We start from the raw sequence: 18748 nt of genomic DNA, 5'->3' as shown, positions 1-18748 counted from the left end.
TTTGGTTTATGAACAGGATTTGCTGCCTGGCTTAGTGTTTTCAGGGCTAAGAAAGCTGCTGCCAAATTTCTCCCTTCAGCTGAGCTGGACTCTGCAGGTTTTGAACAGCTCTTACTCCCTGATTTTCCCAGTGTCTCTGTGAGCAGAGCTGATCCATGAAGGAATTTTTCTGAGTTGTGATGCAGCTCCTTGTGTGCTTACACATGGACATCCATGGTTTTTATTCCCAAGATCTTTGGTCCCTCTGATCCCTGCCCTTCTGAAGCTTAAACCAAGCTTGCTCTTTTCCTGATGGATCAGGAAACCATCAGGAAATTGATAATGTGGTTTAGGAGCTGTGGTGGGCTGTTGCTGACACCTCTTTCCCTTCCACTCAGAAATTTGGGAAGGTTTTCAAGGTGAGGTAATCTGGTGGGAATTAAGCAATGAATTCCTCTTCCTACACCTGAAAAAATCCCTTAAGTGATAAATTTATCTCTGGGCTGCTGAGAAGGATGAGGGTGACAATCCCAGGCTGGTGGTGGCTGGAATTCTGCTTTTCCCTGCTTTTTGCACAGCTCCTGCCTCTGGCAGCCTGGTGGCACCGACCTGGGTGAGGGACATGGAGCTGCCAGGGGATTGTGCTTAGAAAATTGGTATTTTGGGAGCAAATGCTGGAGTTTCAGTGCTGCTGGGATAAGGGATTTCCTCCTGGGACTGCCCTTCCAAAAAGCTGTGGAACCTCAGGAAGGCCAGGAGAGAAACCTGAGCCTTGCCACGATCCCAGATCCTTATTTCATCCTCCCCTCCCTGGCACCAGCCACTCTCTGCTCCCCTTCCCTCCAGAGCAGCAGCGGGACCCGCCGGAGCAGCCTCAGGTGAGCTGAGTTTGCCAGGGCTCTGCCTGCTCCTTTCCTGGCTCATTTCCCTTCCTCCTGCTCTGGGAGGGGGTCAGATCTCACCATCCTCCCTGGGAATTTCGGGTGTTTGTTTGCAGGTAGCCCTGGAGACTGAAAAAAACACTGGAATCCTGATCCTGGGCAGAGAAAATCCATGGGGACTGGAATGAGCAAGGTACAGGGGGACAGTGGGATGGTGGCCAGCACGTTCTCTTCTTCTGCAGCCCTTCTGCAGCACTTCCCAGATCCCTAAATATGGCTATCTGCACCTTTCCCACAGCCCTTTGGAATGCTAAGCACTTCAAGAGAATTAGGAAAACAAACAGGGATTTAAATCCAAGGTTAATAACCGAGGTGAAGAGCTCAGGGTCTGCAGGTGTCAGAAAAGTGACAGCTGGCATTAAGTGCTCATCCCTGGGGTGGTACAACCTTGGCATTTTCATCCTCAGGGATAACAGGGGTCCCTGCAGGGAAATTCCTCCCTTTCCACCCTCGGGGTGTGCCCCAGCAGTGGGGGTAGTGTGGTTTCAGTGCTGCTTTTTCCTCCAGGGCTGGAGGAGGGGATCGATTTCTGTTGGTGTCCTTAAACGACCGCTTGGAATGTGAGTCCTCCAGTTTAAAATTAGACTCTGGGACACCAACAGAGAGATCAGATCAGGGCAAACTCCCTCTGCACGGCTCTGATGTGGTTTAACTCCGAGGATTCACCCCCTGTGAACTCAGCCTGACAGGCAAAGTGCCTTTTACAGCCCCCCAGTGCCACCAAACCCTTTCGGGGGGTCCAGGCTGTTGTTGCCAAGGGCTGGATTGGTGCTGACACTTTTGTAGGATCCAGTTTTGGACTCCATAAGATGCAGGGCTCTGCATTCCCCTTCACAACTTGTGCTGTGCTGAATCCACGAGTTTGCACCCAGGAGTGCAGCTGGATGTGACCCAGTGCTGCTGAAAACCCTGAAACTCCTCAAAGCAGGGCTCTGCTGCCAGATGGGCACCAGCAAGTCCAGCTGATCATCAGCTCTGTCTTTCTTTGCCTCTGGAAATGCTCTGGCAGGCTCTTACACCCCTTAAACACCCGCAACTCTCCCTTTTCTCCTTCATAACCCTGCCGCAGCCAGTTGGAGACCAAATTTGCAGCCTTGACATCTCTTAACTGCAATAAATATCAATCCTGCTATAAATAGCATCCATCCATCCCCAGCTGGCAGATGCAACCTTTGAAACTCCAGAGGATCACATCCAAACTCCTCCCATTTCTGTGCTGAGTTTCTCCTGAGCTCTGCTCTCCTGGCTCAGCTTTTCCTGGCTGTTTATGCAGATGATCCGTGGATTTGGGTGCTTGGTTTGGCATGGCCCGGGGAGTTTGGTGCCAGGTGTCCTGGTCCTGCTGGAGCTCATTCCCACCACATCAGATGTACTTTGTTCCTGGTGCCATCTGAATTCTCTCTCCTTTTTGTCACCTCCCAGATTGTCACCGGCCTCTACCTGGGGAATATTCATGGTGAGTGTCTTTCCCTGCCCCTCCGTGGTGCTTTGGGATCCTTGGGCAGCTGGAAGGGCTGGAGGATTCCTCTCCTTGGCAACTCCATGTGCTCCCAACTGGGAATCTCAGCATCTTCCAGAGCTGCCCCAAATCCCCATCCCAGTGATCTCAGTCCAGCCCAGGAAAGGGATGATGTCCACTGGGGAGATGTGGTCACCAGCCATGCTGGAAATTCATGGCCTATCTGAAAACCTCCTCATCAGCAAGCACACAACAGCCTTGTCTGAGTTCTCAGAGCAATTTCTGATTTTTGGGGATGGCTTTAGGAACCTGCTGAGTCCCCAGTGCATCCCAGGGGGATTTTGCCTGGAAGGAGGAATCCAGTCTCCTCCCTGCACCGTGTGGGGGATGAGAGGCAGCGGGCAGGGCTGGAATGGGGGTCAGGGGGTGGGGGGTGGCCGGTGGGTCCCAGCAGGGCAGGTAATTCCCACGTGGCTCCCGTTTCCAGACTCGGAGGACCACGAGAACCTGCTGAGGAACGGGGTGACCCACATCCTGTCCATCCACAACCGTGCCACGCCCGTGCTGGAGGTGCGTGCTTGGCTGGGGAGCCTGGCGACCACCCAGGGCAGCAGGAGCTGGGAAGGGACATCCAGGAGCTTCTCCTGGCCTGGGGAGAAGCAATGCTGGATTTGCACCGATTTGCACCGATTTGCACCGATGGATGCCAGGCGATGCTGCCCAAAGGAGCTCAGCGGTGGATTTGGGGAGGGGGTGTTGGGGGCATCTCTCGGTGGTTTTTGGGGGGCAGGCGGGACCCGGTGCTGGGTGCTGCCGGGGGGTCCCCACGAGAGGGCGGCGGCGCCCCGCGAATGGAGCCCCGGCGGGGCCGGGACCCGCAGCGGAGCTGTCCCCGCTCCTCCGGCCTCGCTGATCCCCGCAGCGCCGCGGGATGCTGGCTGGGGAAACTGAGGCAGGTGGTGCCAAAGGCGTGCGACGGGGCGCACAAATCCTGCCCGGATGGTTCCGTGCGCCAGGAGGAGCGAGGGGCACGGCCGCGGGGTGCTGGATGCCCGGTGAGGGACAAGGACACCTCCCACCAGCCCAGGCTGCTCCAAACCCCAGTGTCCAACCTGGCCTTGGGCATTCCAGGGATCCAGGGGCAGCCACAGCTGCTCTGGGCACCTGTGCCCACCCTCCCAGGGAGGAATTCCTTCCCAAAATCCCATCTAAATCCACCCTCTGGCAGTGGGAGCCATTCCCTATGTCCTGTCCCTCCATCCCCTGTCCCCAGTCCCTCTCCAGCTCTCCTGGAGCCCCTTCAGGCCCTGGCAGGGCTCTGAGCTCTCCCTGGAGCTGCTCCTCTCCAGGGGAACATTCCCAGCTCTCCCAGCCTGGCTCCAGAGCAGTTCTCCCAGCTTTTGGAGCATCCCTGGACTCTCCCCAGCAGCCCCACCTCCTCCAGGTGCTGGGGGTGCTTCACCCCAGCGTTGGGATGCTGCAGGAAGGGACCGGCACCACCAGGACCCCTCCTGCTTTTGGGGCCACCACGGAGGGAGCCCCAACAAAGCCCAGCAGGGGCCGTTCCCTGCGGAGTTCCGGGAGAGGGACAGAGCCGCAGGGAAGGACAGACGGGCCGGGGCTGGGGACTGGGCTGGGGCAGACAGGGAGCAAAGCGCTCGGAGCTCTTACAACAGGGAGCAAAGCGCTCGGAGCTGTTACAACAGGGAGCAAAGTGCTTGGAGTACTTACAACAGGGAGCAAAGTGCTTGGAGTACTTACAACAGGGAGCAAAGCGCTCGGAGCTCTTACAACAGGGAGCAAAGCGCTCGGAGTGCTTACAACAGGGAGCAAAGTGCTTGGAGTGCTTACACCATGGAGAAAAGTGCTCTGAGTGCTTACACCATGAAGCAAAGTGCTTGGAGCGCTTACAATGCAGAGCAAAGTGCTTGGAGTGCTTACACCATGGAGCAAAGCACTCGGAGTGCTTACAACAGGGAGCAAAGTGCTTGGAGCGCTTACAACAGGGAGCAAAGTGCTCGGAGTGCTTACATCATGGAGCAAAGTGCTCAGAGCATTTATACCATGGAGCAAAGCTCTTGGAATGCTTACACGCCAGAGCAAAGCACACACAGTGCTTACACCATGGAGCAAAGCGCACAGAACACTTACACCCCGGAGCAGAGCACATGCAGCACCTACACCCCGGAGCAGAGCACACACAGTGTTTACACCCTGGAGCAGAGCACACACAGCTCCTACACCCTGGAGCAGAGCACACGCAGCGTTTACACCCCGGAGCAGAGCACATGCAGCCCTTACACCATGGAGCAAAGTGCTCAGAGCATTTACACCCCAGAGAACATGCAGTGTTTACACCCCGGAGCAGAGCACACGCAGCGTTTACACCCCGGAGCAGAGCACACGCAGCGTTTACACCCCGGAGCAGAGCACACGCAGCGTTTACACCCTGGAGCAGAGCCCGCAGGGGAAGCGGAAGGGCCCGGGGGGTTTTGCAATGTGTCAATCACGGCCCCGAGCCGTGACCGCAAACCCGGCACCGGCCCCGTGAGGAGCCGCGGGTTCATCCCGGCCTGGGGGTGGGGGTCACCCTTTGGGGTGCCTTGAGGTGGTTTTGGCTTCTCCATGGTGGATTTGGGGTGCCTTGAGGTGGTTTTGGCTTCTCCATGGTGGATTTGGGGTGCCTTGAGGTTGTTTTGGCTTCTCCATGGTGGATTTGGGGTGCCTTGAGGTTGTTTTGTCTTCTCCACCATGGATTTGGGGTGGCTTGGGGTAATTTTGGCTTCTCCACAGTGGATTTGGAGTGCTTGAGGTAGTTTTGGCTTCTCCACAGTGGATTTGGGATGTCTTGAAGTGGTTTTAGCTTCTCCACGGTGGATTTGGGGTGCCTTGAGGTCATTTTGGCTTCTCCACAGTGAATTTGGGGTGCCTTGAGGTGGTTTTGGATTCTCCGAGGTGGATTAGTTGGCCTTGAGGTAGTTTTAGCTTCTCCACCATGGATTTGGGTTGGCTTGAAGTAGTTTTAGCTTCTCCACGGTAGATTTGGGGTGTTTTTAGAGCATTTTGGCTTCTCCACCATGGATTTGGGGTGCCTTGAGGTAATTTTGGCTTCTCCACAGTGGATTTGGGGTGCCTTGAGGTAGTTTTGTCTTCTCCATGATGGATTTGGGGTGTCTTTAGTACATTTTGGCTTCTCCACGGTGGATTTGGAGTGGCCTGATGGCTCTTCCCAGCGTGGGGAGACGTTGGGATGGCACCAGGCGTGGAGCTGTGGATGAGGTGATGCGTGGAAACCCTGTGGGTCATCCCAGCACAGAATTATCCCAGTGCCCATCCCGCTCTGCCCCTTCCTTCCATAAATATTCCAATTTTTCCAACCTCCTGGGCTGGAGAGGGGTCCAGGGGTTTGGGCTGCCTGAGCCAGGAGGGACCTGCTGGAGATGGGGCAATCCCTGGCGCTCTAGCTGCAGGATTTCCCCCCTCAATTTTGCTAAGAAAAGATTAAAAAAAGTCCCAACCCTCAGATAAAAAGGATCTAAATTTAGCTCCGAACAGGGAGGATCGAGGAAGCGATGTTTTAAGGAGAGGAAAGCAATCTGACCTCGGCCAGCAGGCAGCAGATGATTTATGGGGTATTAAAAGGACGAGGAGGAAATAACTCATGGATGAGGGTGGCTTTGTCAGTGCACGTCTTCCTGGTGGAATTTGGGGCTCTCTGCCTCTGTTCTGGGGGGCTCCTGAATATTTTAGTTGCCCCCCAAAATCCTGTACTGTGGGATTGAGAGGAAATCAACGGGGTGGGATGGATGCACCCATCCATGGCAAACCCCAAAGTGGTTTTCAGCTTTCTTCTCCCCTCAAGGCCAACCGAGGAAGGAAAAAAAAAAGAGGGAGAAATGGAGGATTTTGTGATTCTTGCAGGTATTTCATGGCTGTTTTATTTGGTATTGCAGGACATGACCTATCTGTGTATCTCGGCCTCAGATTCATCCAGTCAAAACCTGTAAGTGATTTCCCATCCTTTTTCCTGTTGGCAGCTGTTGGTCAATAAAAGCTCAGCTCTTCTGCAGGATGAAGGTTTAGTCCATTCACGCTGTGAAATTTCACATAATCCCCGAATTTTCCAGGAGCTCGGGCTCATTTTTGTGTGGTAAAGAACATTTTAGGGCTTAAAATCTAGTTTTAATGTGTGCTTGCAGTCAGGAAATGTAATTTTTCGTCAAGTTTCAGAGTTATTCCACCACGCAGGATTGAAAATTGGAACGTTAGAAAGATGATTTGTGTCAGTCTTCAAGGTTTGTTTTTTTTTTAATTAAAGAGAAATTTATTAAAGTATAAATTATTTTTGCCATATAAAGCACCCATGCTCATAACTCTTGGAATACTATTGTGGAGATGAAGTTGCTGGGAGGAATTCCCAGGATTTTGTGGGATGCTGCTGCTTTGGGTGACGGGCACCCATAATTTATCCAAATTTATCCATTTGCACCAGCAAATTGGCAAATCCATGGGATTTTTCTCTCCAATCAAACCCTAAAAAGCATCAAAACTTAATTTCCAAGGCCCTGCCTGTGGAGGTGCTGGATTTTCCAGCATCCTTGGGAGCAGCCGTGCCCGGGGGTGGAATCCTGCTTGCTCATGCTCTGGCTGAGCGGAAAGAGAAGCTTTACAAGAAAACCCTGCCTCAGCAAGAACTGGGATTTTTGGCTGTTATTTTTTCCCCCTTTGCTCATTTCTTTGCGCTTGTGGCGTGTCTACGAAAGGAAAAAAAAAAAAAAAGATAAAGAAAAGGAGGAAAAAAAAAAAAGAAGATAAGGCTGCCTGCAGGAAGGAAGAGTTATTCAAGAAACTATTTTCTGCTCGTCAGTTTATGCCTTGGATTTCACAATCTTGGTGAACTTTGTGTCCCTGCTTGAGATTCGGGAGCTCAGCAGCTCTCAGCATTAATTCCACTCCCTGATCCCACGCTTGGAGGCTGGAAAAGCACAGGCAGAGCTTTCCCTGTGGGAAAAACACCCGTGGAGTGGGTGAGGATGGATGGGGGGAGCCAAATTCCTTTTGGGGTGGGCTGGGAGAGGGATGCAGGCTGGGGGCACGAGCATCGTGTCCTTGCAAGGCAAGAACATTCCTGCTGCTCCTGCCGAGGGGCTGAAGGGGAGGACTGGGATCTGCAGAGTTTGGGGCTGAGTGGGCAGCACCTGCAGGCCCTGGGGGATGATGTCTGCTCTGTGGAGAGCAGCAGGACAAGCAGGGAAATCCTCTGGGACGAGATTTGGATGCCTTGGGAAGGCTGAGCTGGAACAGAGGCTGGGCAGAGTTACAGTATAAATCAGGGTTTTATTAAAGGATCTCCTCCATGGATCCACCTTGGGCAGCACCAGAGCCCAGCCAGGGCTGCACCCAAGTGAACCAAAATGATCCCAAAATGAGCCCAAGGTGAACCAAAATGGTCCCAAAATGAACCCAAGATGAACCAAAGTGGTCCCAAAATGAACCCAAGGTGAACCAAAGTGGTCCCAAAATGAACCCAAGATGAACCAAAATGGTCCCGAAATGAACCCAAGGTGAACCAAAATGAGCCCAAGATGAACCCAAGGTGAACCAAAATGAGCCCAAGATGAACCAAAGTGGTCCCAAAAGGAACCCAAGGTGGACCAAAATGGTCCCAAAATGAACCCAAGGTGAACCAAAACGCTCCCAAAATGCCCGAGCGCTCCCGGGGCTCTCCCTGGGATCAGTTCTGCTCCATTGGCACCTTGGAGTTCATTGTCCCATTCCAGCTCCAGCCCATCAGTCCCACCCTGCTTGTTTTTCTCTCTCCAGCCCACGCTGTTTGTGCTCCTGGGCTGAGGTTTGGATCATTTGTCCTTGGTGCCCAGCTGGAGCAGGAATTGTTTTGTTTCCCTGCTCTGTGCACAGAGCTCACCATCCCCTAAATTTGAAGCCCAGACCCACACACCAAAGCAGCACAGAATGTGGAAAATATAAAACCTAAAAACTGAGGCGTCACTTTGGGCAGAGAAAATCCTCCCAGATGTTGATGCTCCATTTGCTGGAGGCTCCTTGGACTGACATCTCCTTCCAGGAATGAGAGGCTCGGGATTTTTAACCCGATCACGATGTCAGACACTCCCTCATCTCTGCTCCTGTTCCTGGGAAGCAGAACCCCTGCAATTCCTGCATAAACTCATTTTCGGCTCCTTGCACAGCGCCGAGCCCAGCGCTCCCAGGGCAGGCTGAGGAACAAACAGCCTTTTCCATGGGCTAGCAGTGATGGAGGAGGTTCTGGAGAGTTCCCAGGGGGAAAGCAGCTCCCGTGGCAAGGCACCAGTGGGAATGACTGTGGGAGGTCAAGCCTTGGCTGCTGAGAAATCAGGAAGGCTCCGTGGGCTCACGCCCACCCCGTCACGCAGAGCAGAGGAAGTCCAGCACCGCAGCAGAGGTGCTGCCAAAGCGACCCTCTTCTCTCTGGATTTTTTTTTTTTAATTTTATTTATTTTTTTTGGATTAAATGTGTGAGATGGTATTTTTCTGTTTGGGTTGAGATGTTGATTGTTTTTTATTTACATTCCAGTTTCACAACTTGTGAGTTTGATAGTGTTTTAATGAGTTAAAAATGGAGTTGTGTCTCTTTTCTTAGAAGGTTTCTTAAGGATAAATTCTTTCATTAAGAAATTATACTTAAATTATTTTTATTTTTAACTTAACTATTTTATAACTGATTTTTAACTTAATAACTAATTTTTAACTTAATACTTGTGACTTGTGATGTGAATTTTTTATTTAATTACACAATACTACTTAAACTTAGGAAGAAGAAGGTGAAGGACTAGTTTTTATTTTTAAAGCTTTTATGTTGTTTTACATATATTACTACATTCTAAAACCTTTAAGTTTTCTACTATGTGATATTACATCCTTTAGTTTAAACTACACACTCATCACTTTAGTTTTAGTATTTAATTTTGGAAGCTTTTCCTATGGTTTAAGGTCAAATGTTGTGTTCTCTTGGGGGTCAGTGCCTTCTAGTACAAAAAGTCTAAAATTCTCAACACTTCTCCTCCTGGAAAACCCAGGGCTGGGTGGCCAGGGAGGACAAGTGGTGAAAAACAGATTTTTCTGCCCCAAAACTGCCCCAGGGCTCGGCGTGCCCTTCCCTCCTCACCTGTGCCTGTCTCCCTGCAGGCTGCAGCATTTCAAGGAGTGCATCCAGTTCATCCACGAGTGCCGGCTGGGAGGGGGAGCCTGCCTGGTGCACTGGTGAGAGCTGCAGTGACCCCCCACCCCACCCGTCCTCTGGGAGCTGGGGGTGGTGCCTGGGGAAGGAGAGCTGGGCAGGGTCACAGAATAAAGCAGGGATTTATTAAAGGATCTCCTCCATGGATCCACCTTGGGCAGCACCAGAGCCCAGCCAGGCTCTTGCTGGAGGTACCCAAAATGACCATTTCAAAAGGTTCATTTTGGGTACCTCCAGAAATAGGTTCATATCAAAATGGTACAAAAATGGTTCTGAAAGGAACCCAAGGTGAACCAAAATAGTCCCGAAATGAACCTAAGATGAACCAAAATGGGCCCAAAATGAACCCAAGGTGCACAAAAATGGTCCCAACGTGAACCCAAGATGAACCAAAATGGTCCCAAAGTGAACCCAAGGTGAACCAAAGTGGTCCCAAAATGAACCCAAGATGAAACAAAACGCTCCCAAAATGAACCCAAGGTGAACCAAAATGGTCCCAAAATGGACCCAAGGTGAACCAAAATGGTCCCAAAATGGACCCAAGGTGAACCAAAATGGTCCCAAAATGAACCCAAGATGAACAAAAATGGTCCCAAAATGAACCCAAGGTGAACCAAAACGCTCCCAAAATGCACGAGCGCTCCCGGGGCTCTCCCTGGGATCAGTTCTGCTCCATTGGCACCTTGGAGTTCATTGTCCCATTCCAGCTCCAGCCCATCAGTCCCATCCTGCTTGTTTTTCTCTCTCCAGCCCACGCTGTTTGTGCTCCTGGGCTGAGGTTTGGATCATTTGTCCTTGGTGCCCAGCTGGAGCAGGAATTGTTTTGTCTCCCTGTTCTGTGCACAGAGCTCAGCATCCCCTCATGTGAAGCTCAGAACTGCACTCTAAAGCAGCACAGAATGTGAAAAATAGAAAAGCTAAAACTTGCGGCATCAGGTGTGGGCTCCCAAAAACTGTCCTTGGTGTTGAGCATCACTGAGGAGGGGGAGGAAGGAGAGGAGGAGGCACAGAGCAGCAGGGAGAGCCATGGGAAGGACTTTGGATCCTCAGGGATGGGATCCTTGCACTGACCACCCGAGCATCCAGGATGTGGGACAGGCGTGAGGAGGGGACAGGGAGGTGACAACAGCAGTGTGAGAAAGCTCCTTGTCCCCTCTGCCCACACCCCAGCGAGGGATTCTGCATCCCAGGGGTGATTCCTGCGGGATCCCCTCCCTGATGCCCCCGCTGTGGCGCCCAGCCTGGCCGGGGTGTCCCGCAGCAGCACGGTGCTGGTGGCATACCTGATGACAGTGACAGAGCTGGGCTGGCAGAGCTGCCTGGCTGCCACCAGAGCCGTGCGCTCCTACGCCAGCCCCAACTCCGGCTTCCAGCAGCAGCTGCAGGAGTACCAGAGCACCCTGCTCCCCCAGGTAAGGTCCCCTTGAGGGGTGTTTTGGAAGGCTTTGCAACCGGGCACGGCTCCTCTGCACGCAGCTCTCTGTTTGCCCCAGCGGGATTTGGGGAATTTGTGTGCAAAAACAGAAAGGAATTAAAAAAAAAAAAAAAAATCGCCGTGATATCGTGTGAGTAAGCTTTAAAAAGGTCTGAAAAACGCTGAACTTGTTTTCTCGAGTTGGGATGCAGCGGGAGGGATGGTTGAGCAGTTTGGCCCTTGGGGAGCTCGGGAAGGAGCTGGGCCGATTCCCGGGAATGCAGCACGGAGAGGGAGGAAGGCTCTTGTGAGGAGTTTCGGGATGCCTGGGCACGCTGGGATCTGCCAGTGCCCTGCTCCCAGAGGCAGGAGCAGGTGTGGGTGGAGAAATCTCCCATTTCCTCCCCAAACCGAGCTGGGGCAGCAGGTTTTGGGAGAGCAGGAGCTCGGGCTGGCCGGGGCAGGGAGGATGGAGCAGCGCCGAGCTGGATCCCAGCAGCTGGGAGAGCACTCAGTGCAGAGGTCAGAGCTGCACTTTTGACCCAAAAACCTTCGGAAGCAGAGGGAAAGGCCTTGAAAGGCAAAGGGAAAGACCTTAAAAAGACAAGAAAAAGGCTTTTAAATCACAGCTCCCACCTGGCTCTCCAGCCTCCCACTCCGGACTCTGCTCCTCCACCCATCCCTGGCCTCCCAAACTTCCCATGGGGCACAGACACCTCTGCAAGGAGAGGGAAACCCTGGACAGGACGTGTGCGAGGGATGTCACAGCCCCTGTGCCCCCTCAGCCCGGTGCCAGCCCCGCTGGCAGAGCCGCCCGTGCTCCGCAGCCACCGCGCCATGTCCCCGCGGCAAGCGGGACCCTCGGAGCGCTCGGAGGGGATTCCTGCCCTCGCACGGCGAGCAGGACAGCCTGTGACACTGTCCCCAAGGCCAGCCCCATCCCAGTGCCAAGTTCCCTTCCCCGGGTGTTGCTGTCGAGGCAGGGCGGGAATGAAGAGACTCTGACTCGGAAGGCTGTAATAGTAAAACTCCCATTTATTCAAAATGCCCCACTCTTTTATACAGAGCTTCGCAAGGATCAAATCCATTGGCTCTGAAGTGAAAGCAACTCACACCATTGGTGCAGAGTGCTTGACGCACAGTGATAGAACTTAACTATAAACAATGTGAAAAACAAGAGAGATAAAGAATAATTTATAATTTTTCCCAGTTCTTTCCCAGGCTTCTGCCTGGCTAGAAATTCTCAGTTTCTTTCTTTGACTGAATTTGAGACCCACACCCGGGTGCTGTCACATGAGGGATGTGGCTCTGCCCCGGTGTCACCAGAAACGCCCCTGGAGGAGGCTGGAAAACGCTCCCGGGGATGACAAAACACCCGCGGGGCTGGAGATTCCCTGCGGGGCTTCCCCCGGCTGGGCCAGCTCTCCCCAGCCCTTCCCACGCTCTGGCCCAGCACAGACCCTGCTCTGGGCTTTGCCGTGCCCTCCCTCCATCCCCCCGATTCCTCCTGCTCCCAAAATCCACGCTGGGCTCAATGGATGCCACAATTCCCTCCCTTTCCCTTGGGAGCCGCTTTTCCATCACCTCACAGTTTTTGCCAGTGGCTTTGCAACGCTTTCCCTGGAACAGCCAAGGCACAGCTGAGGGTGGAGGTGCTGGGATGTGTTTTCCTGTCCGTGGGATTTAGCAAGAGTTGCCTTTTCCTTGAAACTCCCACCCGTGCTCCCTGTGATGTCAGCACTGGCCAGAGAACGGCCCTCGTGGGTGGGAAGCCTCAATCCTTGGTGGTGAAAGCTGTGAGGAACAGCTTGGACCTTCTTGGACCTTTTGGGGACCTCCTTGGACCTTCTGGGACCTTCTGGGGCTGCGGTGCCTCAGTTTCCTTCACCTCAGGGAGCTGAGCTGGGAGGAAGGGATGGGGTGTGCAGCTGTGGTTTCAAGCTGGCAAATGGGGCTTCCCTGGGCTGGAGGGATAAAAAAAAGAAGGAAGGGACCGAGGGCAGCAGCAGGATGAGGGGTAAGGTTAGAAAAGGAAGTCAGTGGGCGCAGTGTGGATGGCACAGAGGGCACCGATGGGCATTCTGGTGGCAGAGCTGTCCCCCATGGTGCTGGCACACCGTGGCCAGGCTGCCTTTGACCCGAATGGCTGGGAGAGGAGGAGGAGGAGGAGGAGGAGGAGGGCGATGGGCTGGTGCTCAGCACTGGAGGAAATGGGCTGGAACCACTTCTTGCTCTGGCTTTAGGAGGAAATGCCTGGCAGCTCCCCCCATCTCCCAGCCAGCCCTGCCCTCTTCCCTGGGCGGTGGGACCAGCTCCAGGCTGGGTGCTGAGCCCTGCTGGGTGCCAGGGCGCCCTTCCCACGGCGCTCCATCCCTCTGCACGGCTGGCACAGAAGGGATGTGCCCCCCAGGAGATCCTGGCGTGGGTCTTGCCCCAAATCCTGTCCCAAACCTTGTGGGTCTCGCGTTCCAGGGGTGTTTTTCCTCAAGGAATACAGGTGTGGCTCTCAGGGCTGCCCTGGGCAGGGATGTCCCTGCCTGCAGGTGTGACAGCCCTGCTGTGGGAGGGGGTGGAGCTGGGAAATCCAGACATTCCCAGTGGAAATCCCCCCTGTCCCAGCTGATTTTCCCTGGCCGCAGGAGGGGATTATATCACCAGGGTCAGTCTAAAACATTTTTTTTTTTCCTCTTGTGACTGATCCAGTGCTGAGCTGCCAATCCTGCTGCCCCTCATCCCAACATTTTCTGGGAGCTGGGTGGCTCCTGCCCATCCAGGAGCCCAAATCCACAGCGAGGGCACCTCAGCCTGGGGGTGCCGAGGCTGGGCAGCTCACGGGAGCTGCTTCCCTCTCCCTCTGGATGCCCTGGCTGCATCCCATCCCATCCCATCCCATCCCATCCCATCCCATCCCATCCCATCCCATCCCATCCCATCCCATCCCATCCCATCCCATCCCATCCCATCCCTGTCCCCATCCCAGGGCTCCAATTCTCGGTCCCTCTCCGCACCCTTCGCACCCACAGGCGCCCTCCATCCTTTCCTCGGGGTGGTTGGTGCTGCTGGGGGTGCTCCTGTCACTCATCCCGGTATTTCCACGCGGGAGCAGCTGGATCCCAGCTCCTCAGGGAGATTCCCTGTGAGCCTGGAGTGGTGAATCCTGGCAGAGCTGCCCCACGCTGCTCCGTGCTGCAATTTGGGACTGTCTGGCTGTTTCCTCATCCCAGCAATAACGCGAATGGTTTCTCTGGATCATCCCTGGCTTCCAGCCCTCAGCCTGCTGCCAGCTGGCCCCTGGCCACCAGCAGTAATGGGGATCAGTGGGGTCAGAGGCTCCTCAAAACCTCCTGAGGTGCTCTGACAACAAACCTGCCTCACCTTGCAAGGACCAACTCGGCCGTGCTGCTTGTAGTGGGGGAAAAAAAAAAAAGAAAATAAAAAAAAAGCTTCGGGAAGCATTCCTTACGGGAATTCAAGCACACGGGGAGCAGCAGCAGCTTCTTGGCAAGCAGGAATAAATAAAGCTGCTGTGCCAGCTGCGGCCAGCGTGGGCTGGGAAGCCGAGGGTGCTGCCAGCTCTGGGGATGTGGGGGTGCTGGGATGGGGATCCCAGAGCATCTGTGGGGTGCTCGGTGGGACTGGGAGCTTCCTGCACGCCGGCTGTGCTGGGGACGCAGCAGGAATTGCTTTGCTCGCTGCTTTCCACTGGAGCTGCTACAGCCCTGCTCTCTCTGGGCTCTCTCACTGCCCAGCTCACCCCAAAATCCTCCTCTGCCTTTTTTCCCCGGCAGTACCGCGCCTGGATCCGCCGGGATTACGGCAGGAACCCCTTCCAGGACCAGCAGGAGCTGCAGCAGCTGCTGGGCTCTGGGAATCCAGAGCTTCCCTCTGGCTGCCCTGGGACCCTGGCAGGGCTCAGGAACCCCCCTGGACAGAGCCCCCAGAGACACTGGCTGTGATCTCTGGCCATGGAAAGAGTTTTCAATCTTACAGGATCAATTACCAGCTCTGAGTGTTTGATATAAGGAATAATTAAGTGTGGCACGGGTGCAAAAGTAAAATTTTAAGATTCTAAATTAGGAGTCCAAAAAGAAACAACAACAAAAAAAATTAGGTATGTCTTGTCCTTTTTCTTCTTCCTCACACCCTCCATGTTTCACTGTAGTGTTGGCATTTTTCTATTAGTTTAAGCTAAAAACACACTGTTCAACACAAATATTATAAGTAAATCCAAATTTTCCTTTTAGCTGGCATTTTCCTTATCCCAATCCCAGGAATAATGGGAAAGGTAAATCCAAATTTACCTTTTAGCTGGCATTTTCCTTATCCCAACCCCAGGAATAAGGGGAAAGGTAAATCCAAATTTACCTTTCAGCTGGCATTTTCCTCATCCCAATCCCAAAGATGAGGGGAAAGGTAAATCCAAATTTACCTTTCAGCTGGCATTTTCCTCATCCCAATCCCAAAGATGAGGGGAAAGGTAAATCCAAATTTTCCTTTTAGCTGGCATTTTCCTTATCCCAGCCCCAGGTAGGGGGAAAAAGGCAATCTAAATTTACCTTTACCCATGGACCAATTTAACTCTGTCCCTCTCCAAAAGCCTTTTTAATACCCAAACCCCGTGCCCATGTCCAGTTTTTCATCCCAAACTCGGATTGTGCTTTTCCAGAGTTTTTATTTTGTCAGGAATTTCTCCCATCTGCCTTACAAGGAGGGTCCCATCCCGTGGATTCAGCCCTTCCACATGGAAACCTCCAACCCTTCCATGCCTTTTATTATAATTACCCTGTTTGTCCACTCAAATAAAAATCTCTGCTCTGCAACTCCTTCTAAGAAAAAAGGGATTCAAAACATTTCTAGGAATTCTCTTTGATGGAGATTTTCGGGTACTTGTGGTGTGACAGCACCAGGGGTGACTCAGCTCCTAATAAAGAAGAGAGTGATTAAATCCTGAGGGTGCCTGGACTTGATTTGTGGTGTTCCTGGTGGGAATACAGAGATGGACTGAAAAAACCACCCTGCTTCCCATTTTCTTGATGAGAACCACCAGCAAGATGAAAAGATTTAAATATTCCACGTTTAGCCATGATATAGAATTCCAGGGGGGGGAAAAAAAAGGGTTTTTTCCCCATTTATTTAGATGGAGAAAAGGGTCCCTGTGGGTTTTATTCCACATGGAAGCAAAGGGAAAGCAAATAATGAGCTGGAGGCTGTTGATGGGGTGGGCTCAGGGATCAATATTGGATTTAAAGGCTCTGTTTTCATTTTAGGAAGCAGAAAAAAATGGAACTTGCAGGCAGGAAGAGAAAAGAGAAGGCAGGGGAGTTAATAGGAAGTCATTGGAGATGGGTGATAAGCAGAGATTAGAGGTGCAGGAGGTGTGATAAACTCCACAGCCCGAGCTTCAAACACCCCCAGGGAACCACGGCACCAAAGGCAGAGCTGGAAAAATCCCCCAGATTTGGGGAATCCCAGGGAATTCTTCCCCAGAGCAGCACCCCCGCCGTGCCTGACATCCCAGCCACAGCCAAGCCCCAAAATCCCCTCCTCACCCAAATTTCCCTGCCTTTCAGGGCTATCCCAGGTGAATATATCTGTTTTTCCACTCTGGCTTCCATCAGCAGGACCTGAGGTGGCTTTAGGAATTCTGGGAGCTGGGAGGCAAACCCCAAACAGGCAAAACTGGGCTGGATTTCCACTTTTTGGCCATTGCCAAGAGCACCTCACGCTTGGCTGCTGGGCTCTGCTGCCCTGTTGTTTTGAATTTTTATGAGTTTTTAGAGTTTTTTGAGTTTATATTTTTGTAATAATTTATATATATTTAATTTTAATTTTTGTTTTGGTAAAAAAATTAAAGCAACACTATCCCACATCAGCCTTCCCAAAATCCTGGTGCCTCTGGCACGGGGAAATGGGCTCTGCTCCCAGCCTGTTTCAATTGCCTGAAACCCTATTTTAATGGGGCTCATTTTTTATCTTCCCCGCAGGGAATTTGGATTTACCTGAAGCTGCAGAGCCAAAATGAAGGTGGGGATGATGAAGTCACCTCACTGCAGTGCAGTGGATCCCCAGAGGGGATGGAGAGTTTGGTTGTGTGCAGACCCTTTAAAATATCACAAATTGCCCAGAATTTTAACAAAAAAAAAAGGTTTTTACAGGAGGGTCTCTGTCTGGCAAGGGGAGGTGGTGATGCAAAACCCCACCGATAAGCAAAGATTAAAATTGTATTTTTGGTCAAAAAAGAACATGAATCCTCCTGACTGTATCTGATGGCAGAAGATGTTTTTTGGCTCACTCCAAATCTCCTGGGGGGGATCCAATGAGGATCAGTGGGGGGGTGCTTAAAAAACTTAAAATCAAGGCTCATTCCAGCCGTTCTTTATTAGAAATGCCAGGAAAGGTTGTGCACCTCAGAGCGTTATTTTTATTAAACCATCTGTGCAGCTCCATCCATTTCCCATTTCTCTGTATTGCCCACGTGGGAGTAATTATGGTTTTCTTCCAAGAAATGTGTGTGTAATCTGGTAATCCCAAAAAAGCCCCTCTGAAGTCAGGCTGCAGATGGGGCTTCATGCTCTGGTGGCTCTGGCTGGGTTTGGCTGGGCTGGGGCAAAGTCAGGACACCAAATCTGTACTGGGAACACTGGGAACTGCTGGGCAGGCAGGGAGGGAACGATCCAGGACTGGCCTCGATCCAGAAAAGAACTGGGAACCCCCTGGACTAAACTGGGATTGGGCATGGACCAGTCTGGGACTGGGGAAAGTGGCCTGGGACTGGGAATGGGCTGGGCTGGGCCTGGGGACACTGATCTGAGACTGGGAAGGCTGATTTGGGGCTGGGAAAACTGATTTGGGATTGGGGAAACTGATTTGGGACTGGGGAAACTGATTTGGGACTGGGGAAACTGGTCTGGGACTGGGGAAACTGGTCTGGGACTAGGGAGACTGGTCTGGGACTGGGGAAACTGGTCTGGGACTGGGGAAACTGATTTGGGACTGGGGAGACTGGTCTGGGACTGGGAGACTGGTCTGGAACTTGGGAGGTTTGTTTGGGAATATACTGTTTATGGACTGGGGATGGATTGGTCTTGGACTGGGAATACTGGTCTGAGACTGGGAAGGCTGATTTGGAATTGGGGATAGAATGACCTGGGATAACTGGAGAATGACCAGTCTGGGACTGGGGAAACTGATTTGGGATTGGGGGAACTGATTGGGGATTGGGGAAACTGATTGGAGATTGGGGAAACTGATTGGAGATTGGGGAAACTGATTCGGGATTGGGGAAACTGATTCAGGACTGGGGAACTGATTTGGGATTGGGGAAACTGATTTGGGATTGGGGGAACTGATTGGGGATTGGGGAAACTGATTTGGGATTGGGGGAACTGATTGGGGATTGGGGAAACTGATTCGGGATTGGGGAAACTGATTTGGGATTGGGGAAACTGATTTGGGATTGGGGAAACTGATTCAGGACTGGGGAACTGATTTGGGATTGGGGAAACTGATTTGGGATTGGGGAAACTGATCTGGGACTGGGAGACTGGTCTGGAACTGGGAGACTGGTCTGGAACTACACTGATCTGGGACTGTGGAGATTTATTTGGGCATATACTGATCATGGGCTGGGGATGGATTGGTCTGGGACTGGGGAATTAGTCTGGGACTGGGGAATTGGTCTGAGATGGGGATAGGCTGACCTGGGATTGGGCTGACCT

At 52.5% G+C, this 18748-nt stretch overlaps 1 protein-coding gene across 11 annotated transcripts; it reads left to right on the top strand.

Moving 5' to 3' along the window:
* The first annotated feature begins 372 nt into the window (after positions 1-372).
* On the top strand, positions 373-18309 carry LOC110474486 (dual specificity protein phosphatase 22-A). Of its 11 annotated transcripts, none has more exons than XM_085589923.1 (8): positions 373-857; positions 977-1053; positions 2343-2376; positions 2867-2949; positions 6333-6382; positions 9565-9639; positions 10857-11028; positions 17015-18309. In XM_085589923.1, exons 2-8 carry the CDS (start codon positions 1033-1035, stop codon positions 17234-17236), a joined length of 657 nt encoding a protein of 218 aa, XP_085446049.1. In that variant the 5' UTR covers positions 373-857; positions 977-1032; the 3' UTR covers positions 17237-18309. The 11 variants fall into 11 exon arrangements, with proteins under 11 accessions (XP_085446049.1, XP_085446054.1, XP_077642361.2 ...); XM_085589928.1 differs by lacking the exon at positions 17015-18309 and adding an exon at positions 14819-15981 and having other exon boundaries at positions 10993-11028; XM_077786235.2 differs by lacking the exon at positions 17015-18309 and adding an exon at positions 14819-15981.
* Positions 18310-18748: the final 439 nt, after the last annotated feature.

Source organism: Lonchura striata, chromosome 11 (genome assembly GCF_050655825.1).
Source record: "Lonchura striata isolate lonStrDom1 chromosome 11, ASM5065582v1, whole genome shotgun sequence".
Lineage (NCBI taxonomy): Eukaryota > Metazoa > Chordata > Aves > Passeriformes > Estrildidae > Lonchura > Lonchura striata.
Note: the sequence above shows the minus strand (reverse complement) of the source record. Positions and strands in the feature narration are given on the sequence as shown.

What these genes read in the sequence shown, in the direction of transcription:
- LOC110474486 (XM_085589921.1), top strand. Translation starts at nt 1,033, where the DNA reads ATGGGGACTGGAATGAGCAAG. An exon ending in GATTCATCCAGTCAAAACCT is followed by an intron (nt 6,383 to 9,564) that starts GTAAGTGATTTC and finishes GTCTCCCTGCAG; the next exon opens with GCTGCAGCATTTCAAGGAGT. An exon ending in GGAGCCTGCCTGGTGCACTG is followed by an intron (nt 9,640 to 10,856) that starts GTGAGAGCTGCA and finishes TGTGGCGCCCAG; the next exon opens with CCTGGCCGGGGTGTCCCGCA.